The 19,038-nt window shown below is 45.4% G+C and overlaps 1 protein-coding gene across 4 annotated transcripts in view; it reads right to left on the bottom strand.

Annotated features, from left to right (window-relative positions):
* The window catches only part of ENTHD1 (ENTH domain containing 1), a 113,186-nt gene that overhangs the window by 82,715 nt on the left and 11,433 nt on the right, over positions 1-19,038 (bottom strand). For all 4 annotated transcript variants that reach the window (XM_084751538.1, XM_084751537.1, XM_084751539.1 and 1 more), the window contains exon 3: positions 1,175-1,417. In XM_084751538.1, the coding sequence (XP_084607664.1) occupies positions 1,175-1,417 (243 nt within the window). The remainder of the gene's footprint in view (positions 1-1,174; positions 1,418-19,038) is intronic.

Here is a 19,038-nt window from a genome sequence, read left to right as displayed (position 1 = left end):
ATCAGGGGGTGCTGGAGAAGCTACAGCAAGATGGGTTCCTTGATGTTTCAACAAGATTAATAGGAAAGGACATTTTATATCCCTGGTAATGTCATAGTTTCCCCACCCTTGTTTTTAAAGTTCAGTAATCCAGAGTTAAAGTTTTAGGCAAAGGAAAGGCTCACAAAGAACCATGCTAGAAAATATTTAAATTAGGTTAGACTCTTCAAACACATTTAAAGAAACATGTCCATGTACCCAGGCTGACTCCCTAAAAGTAAGCCTCCTTCATATCACAGTTAGAAAAAATATTAAAATGAATAAAGATGCCAAATAGGATAGCCATTGGGCTAACAATTTTAGCCGAAAACTATTTTATGTAATTCAGAAGTAACACATTCCAAAAACTTTCACACACGCCAACTGAATACCCTCCTTCATCTTTGTTCCCAGCAGAACTCAGTGGAACAGTGGGATGCTCCTGCTGATACAGTGCTGAAGTGTAACAGTGGGAGGCTCCTGCTGATACAGTGCTACAGTGTAACAGTGGGAGGCTCCTGCTGACACAGTGCTGCAGTGGAACAGTGGGATGCTCCTGCTGATACAGTGATGCAGTGGAACAGTGGGATACTCCTGCTGATACAGTGATGCAGTGGAACAGTGGGAGGCTCCTGCTGACACAGTGCTGCAGTGTAACAGTGGGATGCTCCTGCTGATACAGTGCTGCAGTGGAACAGTGGGATGCTCCTGCTGATACAGTGATGCAGTGGAACAGTGGGAGGCTCCTGCTGACACAGTGCTGCAGTGTAACAGTGGGATGCTCCTGCTGATACAGTGATGCAGTGGAACAGTGGGAGGCTCCTGCTGATACAGTGCTGCAGTGGAACAGTGGGATACTCCTGCTGATACAGTGCTGCAGTGGAACAGTGGGATGCTCCTGCTGATACAGTGATGCAGTGGAACAGTGGGAGGCTCCTGCTGATACAGTGCTGCAGTGTAACAGTGGGATGCTCCTGCTGATACAGTGCTGCAGTGGAACAGTGGGATACTCCTGCTGATACAGTGATGCAGTGGAACAGTGGGAGGCTCCTGCTGATACAGTGCTGGCACGTCGGTGTGAACCTGGTGTGTTTGTGTTTCTAGCTGTTCTCACTGGAAACCTATCATGTTTTAGGCCGCTGCTTACAGTACGCACTTTTACTACGCAGACTTGCGATTGTCAGGAGCGAGTGCTTCTTCTCAGAGGTCAGGCTTTCTGGGATGAGGATGGAGGCGCACGCTGCAGGGGAGTTCCCTGAGGCAGATAAGCTGCTGGGAAACGTCATGGAGTAGGAGGTCCGCTGCCTCGTCCTAGCTGCCACTTCCCGCTCTCTACAAAGCAGCTGCTCATCCGTCAACAAAGTGATGACTTGATTAGACTTCTCCCTGATAAAGCGACCTGAAAAACACCCAAGAAATTTGCTTAAAATGGAAAAACTGAGTAAAACTATAATTAATTTTATTCTAAAGAAAATTAAGGAAAAGTGAAAATGTAGCCAAGTGGAAAGACAAGAGAAGACTGATGATGAACACACCCTCCATGCTCACTAAGCATACAAATCACCAACCTGTGATGAAACCGCGTCTTAGCTGGCATTATACTTTTCATTTTAAATGCATTAGTGGATTTTTCTTTGGAAAGCTATCCAAACTCTGCAATAAATCCACTAACATAAGCAGACAAGAGAGGTTTGAGTGTGGGGGCAGGGAGATTGCTCAGTGGGTAAAATGCTTGCTACGGGAATAGGAGAACCTAGTTTAGATTCCCAGAACCCACTAAGATCTAGGAGCAGCGGTGTTTGCTTGCAGCCTCGGTGCTGGGCCCTAGGCAGGCGTATCCAGAGACCCACTGACCAACCAGTCTAACAGTTCAGTGAGACCCTGTCTCAAAAAGACAATGTGGAGAGAGACTGAGGAAGGCACCTGACCTCAGCCTCCGGCTTCCACATGCACGCAACAGGCAACCATGTGCACAAAGGCTGCGTTCTCCAATCTCACCTCTTAGTCATTTCTTCCTTCCAATTTTCCTTTATAACTGTCTCAAATGCTGCTCTAAACACCCTCAGTTCCTGGTGGACAGCTCACAGTGCCTAACTGAAAAGGCCCACTGTGTGCTAGGCCCACTCAGTGTCATATGACAGGCAGAAGTCAGTTGGAACTTTAGTCCCTGAGGATGATGTCACATACAGTCCTTCCCTGAGAACAGGGACACAGTCTAGATTTGGAGATTTAAAAAAAAAACCACACACACACACACAAAAAAAAATATTGTGTCTTCCCATTCTCAACTTCAGGAGGCCGGCTCCTTGCCTTTCTCCTCCTCCAACACCTGCTCCTGCAGCCCTGAGCCTCTTGCCCACAACACAGAACTTCAGGCAGCTGCTGCTTCCTCCAGGAGCGCTGCTTGGCTGGATCCCTGACTCATCTGGTCTCCCCTCAGATACCGCCTCCTCAGAGCAGCCTTCCTCCTGCTGCCCTCGGAAGGAGCCTCGCCTCATCGTTCTACTCCTTGTCCTGATTTGCTTCTTCCTGGGGCAGCTGCCACTACCCGCTATCACCTCTGTGCTCACTTCCTCACTTAGAATATAAAGCCCATGAGAGAAGCCTCACTGCAGACACCGATGGCACAGAACATACATTCAATAAATATTTACTGAGTGAATGAATCAAGAAAGAAACATTATCAAAAAGTTTCAAATGTTCCTCTTGCTATGGTGTAAATGAAGCAGATTGCAGAAAGATGCTGGTGGCCAATTTACAACTTAGCTGCCTGAGAAAGCTGCTTGGCTTAAAATAGCCTCCTGCAATACCCCCAATTAGAAACTAGAAATTACGGGCTAGAATTGGAACATTCTACTTGGAGTCTGTGGGGATTGGTGGGATGTGGGAGCAGCTCACTGGCTCTAAGTGGCAAGCAGGCATAGCAAGCAGAAAGCTAGTTGCCCTGGTGGGAGCCGCCTCCTTGGAGCATCGGACTCCCTCAAGGAAACAGAAGCAGCTTCAGGAAGGCAGGCCACTGTGTTTTGCCCAAAAATAAGAAAGAAATCCCCCAGAAGTGGACAACTCATTTAACCCTGCCTACCTCCCCCAGCTCCCATTCTGCTGCCCTCTCTACCAGCCAGACCTCTCTAAAGCACCACAGTGAGAATTAAGAAAGGCAAGAAGAGCCCCTAAGTCTGCTTCAAGGAGGAGATAAACAACAGCAACGGCACCATTCATTTCTGAGCAATACGCTCTAAAAAGACATGAAGGAGGACACAGCATAAAACCCTAACAGTACAAGAAGGACAGCAGCTTCGTGTCTGAAAAAGAAAGGAATAAGGCAGGGCTAGAAAACAGATTTTCTGAACTGAGTCACTTCACACTCTGCAATTTGGAGGGCTCCCTCTTCCTCCTATGAACTGAAGGGATCCATGCAAATGACTGATCTACAGAGTTTGAAGCAGTCCCGTGTTGTTCTGGCAGAGGGTGGAGGGCTACAGTACACAACCTCCACTGGAAAAAACACCACAGGGCTGCAAGATGGCTCAGTGGTGAGAGCACTGGTTGCTCCTACAGAGGACCCAGGTTCAGTTTCCAGCACCCACATGGTGGCTCAAACTGTGATTACCTCTAGTTCTAGGGGATTCAGCACTCTCTTCTGGCGTCTGTGAGCACCAGGCACGCACACGGTACACATACATGCAGGCAGGCCAAACACTCACACACATAAAGATAATAAATGTCTTTAAAAGAAAAGCACAAAATATACAAAAATATTGATAGATAAACACAAAAATAATAAAAACCTAGGATGAGGGCAAGCTTAATAAGGCAGGAGAAAGACCAAGCAGGTCAACTTGAGGTCCCTTCTCCAACCCAAGGTAAGAGACTAGGAGACAAGAGTCACGGGAGCAGCTGTGCAAGAGACCATGTCCTACGACATTAGCTTCTGCAGCCACTCCGTCACCTCTCAGTTCAGGGAGTGCTCTAAGCACTGAGGACCCAGCAGGAAAAGGAGACAGTGCACAGATGCACGCAGGTTCTTGTGTTTTCTAAAGAAAGTCTGAAAGGGCGTCACACTGGATGTGAGTGTGGGGTGCGGTCCCAGAAGTCTCAGTGAGGGGTTACACAGACCTGGGCTCAGCCGTGGCCAGGCCTTCCTTCCAGCCTCTCAGAGCACTTTACTCAAGTCCTTTAGAGGTCTGCTACAGTTTGGAGCTGCCCATTTGACAGCTGTCCTTTCCTCCAACACCCACAAAGGCCAGAACTATACTTGCTGGTCCCCTGGACATTAAGAAGGTGTGGAACGGGTGAGGATGGCAAGGAGATGTTTCTCAAAGGTGGGGAAGGAGAGGCTCAAAGGTTCCTAGAAGAATGCGTCTCGCCCCACCCCCACCCCCTCCACCTCCCTTACTTCAGATCCGTTGCTGTCTACGACAGCTTAAGTTCTTGACCTCTTCATCTTCCTCCTGATCTACCTTCTAAGAAGCCTCAAAGTGCCAGGGACTGGAAGAGAGGGAGGAGCATCCACATCAGTGCTTCTCAACCTTTCTAACACTGCGACCCTTCAATACAGTTCCTCATGGTATGGTGACCCCCCAAGCATAAAATTATTTGGCTGCTACATCATAACTATAAATGTGTTACTATTGTGAATTGTAATGTGCATATCTAACATGTAGGATATATCTGATATGTAACCCCAAAAGGGTCCCAACCCACAGATTGTGAACCACTGAGCTAAAGTATCTGACCAGGTTATTTCTACTAAAAACAAAACCCCCATTTCAGACAGGGGTTAAGGGGAGGTCTCAATGGAACACCTACATAGATAGCATCCTCAAGCTCCTGACTTCCGCCCACAGCACTACAAACACAGGCAAGACAAACCCCATCCGTCCATGTTGGCACAGTGCGGTCATGCTTCAAAGTACTTCTCTGCTCTGCTTTGCTCCAACCACGTGGCGGGAACAGGCACTGCCAGTCTCAAAAACAAGATTAAAAAAAAAAAGCCCTCCACAGAGAAATACACATGAAAAAGCCACATGTGTGGCTGGAGACACAGGGCTGCTGGGCTCTTGTTCTGGCAGCTAGGACTTGAGCAACTCAGGTGTCAGATAGAGGTCTAGCCCTCATCTCCCTTTGATGGGAGGGCTCTGTGTTTATGAAAAGAAGGTGAGAGAGGGAGGGCACTCACTACTCTCTGGGGGAAGATCCACTTTCAGAGATTTATATGGACCCAGGAAAAGGGGCACAACACAGTCTTAACTCACGGAACTAAGTTGCCTGCTGGCTCAGGCCTGGGTCTGCAACAGCCAACTTCTACCACAAGGCGCAGGCTCCAAGCCACTTTGGTAAGGCCTGTGCTGTAGGCCAGGAGGGAACAGGGCACATGAATCAGAGCAGCTAATGTGAAGGCAAAGTGAACTTGTGAAGCTGTGAGAAAAACCTCCTTCTCAATGAGCCTAAAGCGCAGCAATAAGACCAATTCCTCCCCAGGTGAAATGCATCTATAGGATCTTCTACAGAACCAAGGTGCTAGAGGGTTTTAATTTTTTTTCTTTAAAAGATTTAAAAAGAAACCATTGAGAAGTTAACAGAGGATAGAAGAGGTGGTTCAAAAGGTAAAAGCACTTCTTGGCTAAGCCTGACACCTGAGTTTGATCCCTGGAGCCCACATAGAAAGTAAAACATGGTGACTCGCATCTGTGATCCCCGCACTCCTCCAGTGCCACGGGAGGGAGCGTCAGGAGGACCAGGCATAAGCTCACGGGCCAGAGAGCACAGAGTGACTGCGACAAGAGAGACCTTGAAAAAAAAAGGCGAAAGGAAGGAACTGAATCCCCAGAGTGAAAACACACACACACACACACACACACACACACACACACACACACACACATACACACACACACACACAATGCAAGACTCACATATATAAATAAGAAACAAAACAAAGGTTCATGTAAGTGAAATAAGAACAGATGATAGGATGGAATCAAATAAGCATCCCAACTATGAAACTTCAGTCAAAATTGAGATTAAAAATAAAAATAAAAACACCCTCAACATCTTAGACTCAAACAGCTGAAGAAAGACTTGATGGAAGCAAACAGCACCAATGTGTTCCAAGTATAGCAGTGAGACCACAAGCAAAAGAATAATTAGCAGTCATAACAGGCAGACAGCAAGGCCCCAATATTCATCTGGAAGTTTCCAAAGAAGATACCTAATGGCAATAGTAAAACAGCAGTGCTCAAAAAGACCAGTGCTGGGAATTACAGGTAAATCCTGAATTCTTACATCAAAATGATCTGCAAATCTGGCCAGGAAGCCCTGGCTGAGGAACTCGCAGGCCCCAGGAGAACTATTACTACTATTTCACTAAAGCCTCATGCTGCCTTCCGAATTAACTTATCTATGCTCATAAATTAGATTAGTGCAGTTCTCAGACCTCATCAGAGAAGCTTCTCTGTGCAGAGACTCACAACTGATCAAAGGGCAGAGAATACATGCCTTTGCAGGACTCAACCACAATCGGGACATCTGCGTCACAGCCTCTCTTCCCAAGGGCCGTCACGGAAGAGAGGGTGGAAAGACTGTAAGCAGCAGACGATACCTTCTGGACAGGGCAGGGCCGCTCATTCACAGCAAGCATGATTGCCTGACCAAGACCTGCACAAAATCAAGCCGGTCAACATTCCAGCACGGAGGCAGGAGGAAGGCAGGAGTCCTCACCCCTACCTGGGGAGCTAAGGACAGTTCCTTCTATGGGGGGAGGGAGAGTCAGTTTTCTTTAAGTGTTGTGGTCCCTTGTAGACAGACATTCTAGTGGAGGACCTAACACCTAGCACAAACTGGAATCAGTGAGAAGGGTTTCAGGATCCTCTGGTCTGTCTTCCTCAGTTGTTCTGCCTTTTGAGAATAAGTCAAGGCTTTGCTTGACTGTGGCTTTGCTCGGAAACAGGGACAAAGTTATGCCTCTGTGTTGACCCTCCTCTTTACAGAGTGGACAGTGGTTAGCCCACCCAGGGGAGTCCCCATATTTAGGACAGAGACATTGTCATAGAAGCTTCTGGACTTGAGGCCTCGGATGCAGCTACAGGGTAAGAGCTGGGATACCTTCTGCCTCCCTGACTCATCAGCCCCTCTGCTTGGGCTGTGAGAGATAGCCACTCCAATGGCACCTGCTAACATTTTCATAGCTCATCTTCTGGGATCTGGGGGATGGACACTGGAAAATCAATCATGACTTGTATTACTATTTCTCTGTCGGGTTGAGAAGTGCACTCCACCAATAGGGAATTGGAATGGCATCTCTGGACAACATATCCAGATAGTTCTGTGAGAAGGTAGTGGAAACACTGTAAATCAGGCAACACTAAAAAAAATGAGGCCACTTGAGCTAGCTCAGGATTATCACCAACCATCAAGACTGTGCTTCTGGGTATAGTAATGGAGTCCCACTAGAACATCTGTCTTCATGCTGAGAAAGTACCAAGGCAGCTGCCTCTTCAATAAATGAGCATAGGGAATTATAGATGACAGATTGCAATTCTATTAGTACTGTATTATAAAAAGATAGAGGCCGGGTGGCGGTGGCGCATGCCTTTCATCCCAGCACTTGGGAGGCAGAGGCAGTGAGTTCAAGGCCAGTCTGGTCTACAAAGTGAGGCCTCACAGTGCCTTCTCCATCTTCACTGCCTTGGCTGGGAGTGAGAATTCAAAGCAGAGTCAAATGTGGTCTGGCCAGCTCCACCTTGAGGAAGGTTCTGGGAAGAGGAGTTCGGTGGGATGTTTCTTGGAGAAGGAAGCAACGAAGATGAGGAACTGGGCTCATGAAGAGGGGTTTACTTGGGGCTGCAGCTTCCAGATCAGAGTTGCTTACCCATGTGTCCTTGCGTGCCCTATGTGGTCTCCTCCTAGACCAGCTCACTGGGAGGGAATCGAGGCCTGGGAAAATGGAGAATGTGTCTTAAGTACCTTAAGTACCTTGGCTCAAGGTCGTCATGCAGCACTATGCTGCTAAGCCCCGCTCCCTGCCTCTCCAGTGGCCATGGCCTCGGGCCTTCCAGAGCAGGTGGAAGGACAGTGTCAGGATTGTGTCTAAGACTGTGGGAAATACAAAATGAAGGCACTGGAGGTTGTGGGGCCTCTGGGTTCTCTCTTAACCTTACACCCTTTAATTCTTAATGTCAGCCTCGCAAGAGGTCTTGGTTTTGCTGTTTTGTTGTTTTTGATACAAGGTTTCACAGAGCCCAGACAGACCTGAAACTTGCTATGAGGCTGAGGCTAGCTTTGAACTCCTGATCCTCCTGCCTCCACAGCTCAATATCTCAGTTTTACCGTGTGCTGTCTGGACCAAGTGCATGGCTCATGCCTATCGTCTCTGTACTGACTGGAGCTCAGTGATTAGGCTGGCCTGGCTGGCCACTCGGTCCCAGGAACTGCCCTTGTCTCCTCCTCAGTGCTGGGAGTGCAGGCATGTGTCACAAGGCCTGGCTTTTTATGTGGGTACCAGGGATTGAACTCAGGCCCTCACACTTGCACGGCAGTAACTCTCCTCAAAACACCACTTGACACTTTTACTAGGACACATACTCGCGCTTATTTACTTAGACTCTGGAGAGTGACTTTCCTTGAAAAATCTCAGCTGCTTCACCTTCAAGATCCCCAAAATCTGTCTATATCATCGTTTGACCAGGTATAGGTGAGCTTCTCATATTGTTATTTCTTTCATAGTACTGGCATCAAATCCAGGATCTCATACATGCTGGCAAACACTCTACCACCACTGAACCATATGCCGGCTCCTGCCTTGTTTGTTTGGTTTGGTTCTTCAAGACAGAGTTTCTCTGTGTAACCTTGGCTTTCCTGCACTTCCTTTATAAACTAGGCTGGTACAAACTTGAACTCACAGAGATTCACATGCCTCTGCTTCCTCGTGTGCTGGGATTACAGGTGTGCGCCACCACACCCAGCCTGCTGCCTTGGTTTTTAAAGTCCTCTCTTTGATATCAGAACATTTAAATGCTGGACTGCTTGGCACTTAGCTCTTTGTTTTTTATACACTGCTACTTAACACCAGATCATTCCTAACTGTGTATGGGTGAGTTTTTATAAAAATTGTAACTACTAATTAAATTAGATAAATCTAAATTAAGTGAATCCTTAAATATTCTTGGCAGAATCTTAGAGGGAAAGAATTAAGCAAATTTATAGAAGAAAAAATAGTCAAACAATAAACAATCTCATCGCTGGCACTATATGATTGACAAATGGTGACAGGTTATTACTAGTACCATCACCCCACCCCACCCCTTTGCTGCACTTAATCTATCGTATGCACTGTCCCCTGGGGACTACTATTACCCTGGCATCTTCAGTCTGGCAGTGCAGATGGGCTCTCTAGGAGGTGAGCCTATGGGAGGCAGAAGACTCAGCCCCCTCTGGCTCCCTGCCTTGAGATGGACTTCTCCCTTCCAGGCTTGTGACTCCAGCTTCATGAGGTCTTCTCTAGAGATCCTAGCACCTTGCCACCAAACCTCTGCAACTGTGTGCTAACTGACCTCTTTTCTTTATAAATCAGTTACCTTTGGTATTCCATTGTAATAATAAAAACGGGATTAATACTCCCTCCATTTCCTTTTATCCTTTTTCATATCATTATTTACAATGGTGATTGATGATTATTATAAATAATGAAACCATTTTTAAAAAGTGACTTCCCCTGCCCGCCTTCCATATACATACAACTATGAGCCACCAGTCACTTCTTTGGGCCTGCAGAGGCACACTGGCCATCTATCCAGGCGGACAGTCATTTAGAAACTAAACATTCAACACGTCCACCATGAAAACCAGAGGTGTAAATACAGGCACCTCATTATGACCAGCAGCACGCGCGAGCGCACACACACACACACACACACACACACACACACACACACACACACACACACACCACAGTGAAGGAATTGGCATGCAAACCTGTGTAATAAGGTCTATGATGGACATGGGACTCCAGCTGGCAGAGGAGAACTGCACCCCTATCCAGGCCGCAGGCGAGGCCTTCCTAGTGAGCACTCACGCTGAGCTGTTTCAGCGAGAGCACAGGGCCCAGGAAGGCACCTCACAGACACTCTGCCCTAACAGTTTTAGACTGATGGCTTGTTATGTGGCCGGCCCTCAACCGCATCTCTAATCCTAAGGGCCACCCTCCGAGCTCATTATGAAGTCCACTTTACAGCAAGGCGTCTGGTGATGAAGAAACTTGCCCAAAGCCAAAGCACTAGCGCATTAGAGAGTAGAGACGGGCTCTGTAAAAATGACAAGAGCACACCTCAATCTCTCTGACTGACCTTGGCATATGATCCATCGCTATTTTATTTGATGAGAATCCAGAGTGAGTAACTCTGTTGACACAGCACTGGCAATGCTGGCCTGCTTGCTCTCTCTTTTCTGTTTGCTTTCTCTGTCACTGCTGGGCACAGTAAACAAGGAGGACAGTGGGAAGACTAAGCACTGGGTGAAGGTCACATTCAACTCTAAATCAATTCAAGTCTTGCTTCTTGCTTTCCCAATTACCAATCCAACTGTATTTGTTGAAATGGAACAAAAGGCTAAACCTTGCCACTGTGATAAGTAAAGGTACTTTGCTTAAATGCACAGTGATATAACTTAAAGCCGCAGGCTCATACTGACCCCAAACCTGTTAATTAAGGTGTTTGTTAAAGGAAATTATTTGTTCATAAAAAATGACCATTGCAAGAAATCACATAACTTACCTACACTACAAATGTACTCAGGGAGGCTGCGCTAATTAGCCCACCACCAGTGCTCACCGGCAACTGCATTTATTAGTCTACAACCGCACACCAGGCGTATTTAGATTAAAGTTGTGACTAGTGCTGTCTGACAAGAGTAGAGAAAAAAGAAAACATTAAGTCTGACCCACTCTGAAGCTAGATAGGATTTTTTCCTTTGGTTTTGTTTTTTGTTTTTTGTTTTTTTCGTTCACTGTGCTTATCTCCTGCATCAAGCTAGCTAGGGCTGGCGAGGCTGTCGGCCTCCCGCTACCCCAAGTCTAGACTCCTCTGTTCAAGGAGCAATACTCCCAAATTGCAGTTGTTAGATTTGTAGCCTTGACTTGGCTAATCACATCTAAAGTAAGTACTCCTGCATTTAAAAGATATTTTTTCTTGCCTTTTTGGTGGTGAGCCTAGCCTTTAACAGCCAAGGCTTCTTTCTGCCGTGCACAGTAGTGCATGCCTGTAATCCTAGCACTCAAGGGGCAGAGGTGTGAAAGGGGATCTCTGTGGGTTTAAAGCAGTTGGGTCTAAAGAGTGAGTTCTGGGGCAGCCAAGGCTATGTAGAGATACCCTATCTTAGAAGAAAAAAAGGATTTTTATTTCCTTGAACCTTTTGTAAATAGCTCAGGTCTTTTGCGTTACTTAGAGTTGCTTAGAAAGGATACACTCTGGCTTGTGCCTTTCCCTCCCACCCACTCTGTGTTCTCTGTCTAAATCTTTACCAAATCAAATACCTGGTATTTTCTTTCCTTCTGTGAGAATCTGAACCTAAACCCCACAAGTGATTTTAGTAATTTACAGCCTAAGCGAATATAAACTAAGCATTATGTTTCTGGAATATTTGCTTCTACACTTTAATGTACAGCTGCAATTGAGGGCCTAAAAGGCTTAGCTTGTTTACAATTTGGTGGGCAAATAAGTGATTGGTGTGGCCCAGCACTCTGGAGGAGGCAGGTCAGAGAAGCAGGAGCACTCTGCACACAAACCAGCCGTGGATATGGATGGGAGCTGCCACGTGTCCTAAGGGAGAGGCTGATGATGGCACTAGGAAGCCAGCATGGTAATGTCACCAAAGGATGCCACTTCCAGGAAAATGGCCTAACATGGCTTTCTAATGACACTGAAAAATTGTTCTTTTAGAATGTATCCCTTTTTGAAAGATGCTTTTAATTTAAATATGTGGAATCATGCATAAAATGTCCAATGTAAATAAAAGCACCTGCAATTTCACAACTTACTTATTGATTCAGAATAAAAAGGGACTTATCAGTGTACAATGAACATATTCCCTAAAATCTAGTTTTAGAAGAATACCATATTTGTCTAAGTGTATGACTTGATAGTATGACAAAGTTTCATACTTCACTGAGCATTTTCCAAGCAATTTTAATTAAACTCATTTGAGAATTTCAGTGAAACTTTGTTAAGGTCTTTTACGGACTGAGTCATGAGAGGCTGTCTGGTGTAGTAACGGACTATGGCTAAGTGGATCGGGAGACCTGAGTTCTTGTTGTGTTCAGGTTAATCGTGTGTGCAGCCTTACAGCCCCTGAGCTTCAGCGTGTCATCTCAGTCACAGATGATACTCCCAGCAGACCCCTCGCCCACCGGGACGTGCTCAAAGGTGCCCATAGGTACCTCAAGCCATGGGACATCCAACCCTGCAGACCCTATGCTTTTCCTACAATGCACATGTGGAGAATCCCAGTTCTTTCTGTTGAGGGAGGGGCGGGGGTAGAACTGGTTTTTAAAATAAACCACAACACTCTGTGTTTCTTAACAAGTTCTGACCTCTGAGCAATGTGTCGGCTAGAGCTAACACATGGGACATGCTGAATCTCAGCAGTCTGGGAGAAGAAAACTGCCCTAGCCCAATCTACTCCAACCGCCCGCCCCACTGATGAGGGCCAAGGGAGGGGAAATGAAAAGCTCATGTGATGCTCATCCCAGAGACACAGGCTCACTCAACAGAGCCCTAGCCACAGGATGAGTTTATCCTCTCTGCCTCCTCTCCTTCCCACCACTACAGAAAAGCCTGCCTCCCACAGCCCCTCCCACCCGTCCATCCAGCCCAGTTATTGGAGAAAAATTACAAGACAGACTAAAAGGCAGCAAGCACAGTCTGGGGCGACAGAGCAAGTGTGAAAAGTACAATCAAAGCTGGCGGGGATGTTGGAATCACTGTGAAATGGCGACGATTGAGAGGCTGAGGGCACTGATGGGTAACACAGTGTGAATAGCAGATGGGCAGAGGGTGGAGAAGCCGAGAGACCCAGAAAGAATGGAAAACTCCAAAGGGCGTCGTTAGTGGGCTGGCTTTAGACAGCACGTGGCTGAGAAAAGAACCTCGAGTGTGAGAACATCTCAGTAGAAACCCAAAGAGAAAGACATGAAGAGTAAACAGAGTGGGATATCTGCGCCGGCGGGACAGCCCTGAGGTAAACGTGTGCTGCTGTCAGTGGGAATTAAGAGAGAGTGAGAGAAAGAAGTTAACAGAACAAATATGTGAGGCAACAGCCACTGAGGATTCCTCTAAAATTAATGTCAGGTTGCGGTTCAGGTAAGCTCAGAAAATGACCCCAGGCATATCATCTCCAAACCCCAGAAAATCAAAGGTAAAGAGATAGGCTAGAAGGAAAAAACCCTTTTCTTTAAAGGAACAAAGACAAGAATCATATTCACCATCTCCTCAGAAACCATGCAAGCAAGGAGAGAATGGAGAGAAATATTAAAATTATTAGAAGAAAAACCACCAGGCCAGAATTTTGGGCCCTGTGAAACTGTCCTTCAAATGAGGAGAAATACTTTCTCCAACCAAAACTAAGGGATCTGATGTCAGAACTCCTGCCTTCCGAGGAATGTTCAAAGACATTCTGTAATAAGAAGTAAAAGCAAAGGCCAGAGACCGAGCCTCGTGAAAGAAGAAAGCACCAGAGTGGGTGTAAGTAAAGGTAAGACAAAGATCTTTCTTCTCCTTGGTCTCTGTGAATCTCACAGTGGTTTGTTCAGCACAGCGGGGCTGGGATGTAGCTCACTTGGTAGAGTGCTTGCCTAGCACACAGGGAGCCCTGGGTACGAAGATCCCCAGCACTCTGGAAACCCGGCCTTGTGCCCCACACCTGTAATCCCAGCCCGTGGGACGTAGGGGCAGGAGGACCAGAAGTCCAGAGTCATTCTTGGCTACATGGTGTGAGTTCAGGGGAAGTCGGGCCATGTGAGATCTTACTGTAGTGATGAGATGTATTTGATTGTGTGGGTTCTGGTGGCAATAATGTATGGTATGGGAAGGAAATTGTAATTATTTTGTTATTGTAAGGCACTAGCTTTTGAATAGTTTGTGATGAAGCTAGTTTGTTTTCAGGCCACAATACAAGATAGCATGCATTACTTTACACAAAAGCAAACAGAACAATCTGAACACCAACACCTCAAGACTGTTTGGTACATTTCTCTTTTGGTGGGAGAACACAGGAGGGAGAACGATGGTGGCGGTGGCACACGGTGCTCCTGCGCGCAGCGCTAGCTGGTGGCGGTGGCACACGGTGCTCCTGCGCGCAGCGCTAGCTGGACATGTCTGCGCCCCGGCTGACTGATTCATGAGACTAGCACAGGAATCATAGTGTCAGGTGTGGGACTGCTGTGAGCAGACAGTGGACAGGGTAAAAAAAAAATCTTAGCTGATACTAATTTAAAAGTATTTTATAAAGCTGGTGGCGGTGGCACACACCTTTAGCCCCAGCACTCGGGAGGCAGAGGTAGGCAGATCTCTGTGAGTTCGAGGCCAGCCTGGTCTGCAGAGTGAGTTCTAGGACAGCCAGGGCTACAGAGAAAAACCCTATCTCAGAACAAACAGACAAACAAAAAGTTTTTAAATTTATTTCCAAAATGTGGATCAGCTGGATCACAAGCACTTTGAAGATTTATGAAGAGGAGCTACAGTTCCAGGCAAAGAACTGAAGGGCTAAGAATGTTTACAGTTTGAATACTACTTTAAGAAGCTCAACACAGGAGGCTGTCACTAGTGACCTGTAGGCGTGGCAAATACAGAAACATGAACCCTGGTTACATTCCATTTCTCTCAAGCAACAAAAAATGTTTTCCAGCGTGTTTGCTGTTGCACTCGAAATGCAATCACCTTCTACCTGTGTCCATGTGAGTCGTGTCTCAGTGACTTTGTCTGTAGCTCACGCCTTATTCTGAGACACTCTCCATGGCGGTCCCTGGGACATGGTCTACATGCTCTCACAGATGAGAGCAGTACACACAGAGCGCACAGGGGCGTTTGCAGGATCAGCTACAGAGAAGAGTAGCTGTTGAGAGAATGAACTTCTGTGTTTCACTTCAGAGCCTGTAAATGTGCCTTATACTTGTCCGGCGCCTGTCAATAAAGAACATTCTGAAAGAGTTAAAAAAAAAAGATATTAGCATTAACCATGAGGTTGTGTAGCGTGCACTCATCAGCTCTCCCTAGCTGTAACTGATACCAGTGTATAAAGAGGACAGGCTTATTTGGGGTCTTGCTATTAGAAGTTTCAGGCCATGATGACTGGTTGGCCCTGTTGCTTTGGGGCCTGAAATAAGACAGAATATGGTATTTAAAAAAAACAAACAAAAACCTGTTCACCATGGCTAGAACATGAAAGAGAAGAAGGGACTAGGGTCCCATACTCTTCCTTAAAGTTATGCCATCAATGCCTAGAGGCTTCCCACTAGGCTTTACCTCGTAAGAGGTCCACACCTACACCCCAGTAGTTCCATCATCTGGAGGCCACACCTCTCAGACACTTAGCCAAATCATAGCATAATGCCATTTAACAATGGGACCAGACTGGCTGTAAACACACACTACAAACTAAGGAACACAAAAAAATGAGGAAAAGGATGTACAGCTACACCAGAAGAGGGGGAAAAAATGAGATCTACAAAACTACCAATTAAACCACAGAGGCAGGTGGTTCGTGTACATGATGTCTTGTATTTAAGCACCAGTAGAAGGAAGGAAAGAAGGAAGGAAGGAAGGAAGGAAAGAAGGAAGGAGAACAAAAAACAAGGCCAACAAAGTGAAACAGTAAGAAATATGGCAGCTGTTAATTCAACTATCAGAATCACTCTGAGTTACCAGTGAGCTAAGTGTTAAAGGACAGAAATAGTGCCAAGAAATAAGATCCAACTAAATACTGTCTGCAAGAAGCTCACTTTAAATACAAAAATACACTAGGGATTAAAAGTAAGTGGAGAAGCTGGGAATAGTGGCATACACTTGTAGTAGTAGATACTGGGCAGTCTAAGGCTGGAGGACAACAAGTTCAAGGCTACTCTGAGTATCAAAGTGAGACACACCCCTTGGAGGGAGGGAAGGAGATGAGCTAGGCCTGATACGGCTGTTCCTCAAGAAAACGTCTTATGTATGGTAGATAGAAAGATGGATCAGTGGCTAAAGACCAAGTGCTGACCAACCACGGGGACCTGAGTTCAGGTCCCAGCATCCACATAACAAGCTGATGTGCTCTCTCACAAGCTTATAATGCCAGCACTGTGAAGGTCAGGGCCCGAGGACCACTGTGTCTTGCTGACTACCAGCTGAGAAGCATATGTCCTAGGTTCAGAGAGACCCTGGCTCAAAGGAATGAGGCAGAGGCTGATAGAATAAGATGCCTGATGCCCTCCTCTGATGAAAAACTGTTTTGTCTGTGAATAGCCTTTTCAAAGACTCATGCCCCATGACTAGAAAAAAAGTAAAGCTATAAATACACACCATATTAACAATAATCAAAAGAAATCCGGAGTAGCTTTAGAAAACACAATTAATCTCAGACACATCAGAAATCAGACCAAGAAAATGTGTCCATGGCAAGAAGGGAACTGCTTGACAATATAGGTGGCATTCTCCAAGGAAATGCAAGAGTTTTCAGTGTCTACACATCAAATGAGAGCCTCAGAATCCACAGAGTCAATGCTGATGTGATAGACAGTTATAGGCCACTTCCTGCTCATCAAGCCCACATGGAACATGCACCGAGACAGGCCACATTCCAAGTCGGGGCATGTGTCAATACATTTAGAAGAATACAAAATCATACAGTATCTGTTTTCAGACCGCAACAGAATTAAAGTGGACATCAGTAAGAAGATAGCTAGAATATCCAGAGCTAAATAACACTTGGGTTGAGGAATAAAGAGGGAAAGAAGGTCAATTGTTTTTAAATGGGTGAAATGAAAGCATGGCTTACTAAACTTTGTGGGCGCCAACCAAGAAAGCCAGAAGCCCTTTTCCCAGCAGAATTTGGCTTCTTTGTGATCCGTGTGTGGGCTAGGCTTCCAGTGCAAATTAGTTGCATGGAAGTGCGTTCTGGCACTTTCTCAGTGACTTTACACTATACCTCTTTTCTTCTCTAATCTAGCAACACCATTTTTATCCAGCAGTTTTTCAATGGTCATATACCTTTTGTTTGGGGGTGGGTCTTTCCTTTTTTTATGTGCCAAGGTCTGATGATAAAAAGATGACTCACACATGGTATGTGTCCTCAGAATCGGGTTAAGGAAATTATGTAGACATATATATCACATGTGTACATATAACATAAAAGGCACTACACTGATATGAATAAAACAGCATAGCCAGCTGGGTGTAGAGGTGCACATCTGTAATTCTAGTGCTTGGGAGGCAGTGGGAGGCAGATCTCTGTGAGTTTGAAGCCAGCCTGCTCTACAAAATGAGTCCAGGACAGCCAAGACTACACAGTGAAACCCTGTCTCAAAAAATAAAAATAAAATTAAAATTAAAAAAGCATAGCTATTTCTCAGTGAAGGAAAGAAAAATGGGCATACCCAGGAAAAGGTCTTTGGGCTGGGATTTGAAGAGTAAAGAGGAATTCAACAACAGAAAGAAATGAACATTCTAGATCTAGAGGGCAAAGAACTTTTTGAGTACAGCACAAAGCAATGCATTAGCACTGCGGTGCTTGTTGACGGAGCAACCTACATTGAAGGCTAATGAGATAAAAGCACAGAGACAGATCAGGAGCCAGACTCTCTTGACTAGCTATCCCATAAATAACAGCTTTCAGCATCCGCCATCCTCATAGAAGCACACCGCAATATAAACTGAATGATGCCATGAGCTGCTCCTGTACAATACAACGTTCTCTGGGAAATAAACACCAAAAGGGAGGTATGTAAAAGATAAATGTAATTCATTTCATTTGTTCCTATTAATTAAGACATTGTAATTACTATCATTTATTAGTAAATATTCCAATAATGAATGTAACACGTGTCAATGCTATCAATCAATGACTAGTGCCCTTCCAGAGTAAACAGGTAAATGCACAATGCCTCTGTGGACTTGTCAGCGCTGGTCTGGGATTTTTTTTTCCACTGGGAGAACTCCCATTGTTCTGTACTTGGTTTTAAGCTCAAGTGTTGGAGAATCTGAAAACCCATTATGAAGATAGATTTAAATGTTCACAAAAGTTATGTGTGCATAAACAGGTCTGTCTGAATATTTGTAATTCTCTATACTTTTCAAGTCCCTTGCTCAGAATAGCTCATGAGCTCTTTATACCAGGGACTAACCCCTCTGCTTTACAAAGTCATGGAAGTCCTTAGTCCGGTTATAAAACTGCGGCACTGGAATTTTCAAGGGAAGACCTGAAAATTTTAATTAGCATTATTTTACCTTGTAAAAATAAATATATATATATATTTTTTGTGACTCAAGAAGCTGAGGCAGGAAGACTGTGGATTTCTGGCCAGCCTGGACTACATAGTAAAATAGTGAGACCTTATCTACTAAATAAATAAAAATTTAATCTTCATAGAAGTTGATTTGTATAAAATTTTCTGAATGAATCAAGCACAGCAGGATAAAAACTCATGAAGGGTTCTCCAATTTCATCATTAAGCCCAAAACCTAATCTAAAATAAACACTTAAAAGTAAGTTGAGCACCATGATTAAATCTGACTTATGCTAGGAATGCAGAAAATCAAGGTCATAGACCATATTCACTGGATAAAAGGATTTTTAAAACACATAATCACCTCAAGAGATGCATAAAAAGCATTTGACAAAACTCAACATGGTTTCTTGGTTTTAAAATACACTCAAGGTCTGGCGGGTTGGATCAGAAGGTAAAGGAGCCTGCCGCCAAGCCTCCCGACCCTAGTTTGATCCCCAGAACCCACGTGGTAGGAGCGAACTGACTCCTGAAAACTATCCTCAGACCTC

The sequence above is a fragment of the Acomys minous genome (genome assembly GCF_964271855.1).
Source record: "Acomys minous genome assembly, chromosome: 12".
In the NCBI taxonomy this organism is placed as follows: Eukaryota; Metazoa; Chordata; class Mammalia; order Rodentia; family Muridae; genus Acomys; species Acomys minous.
Note: the sequence above shows the minus strand (reverse complement) of the source record. Positions and strands in the feature narration are given on the sequence as shown.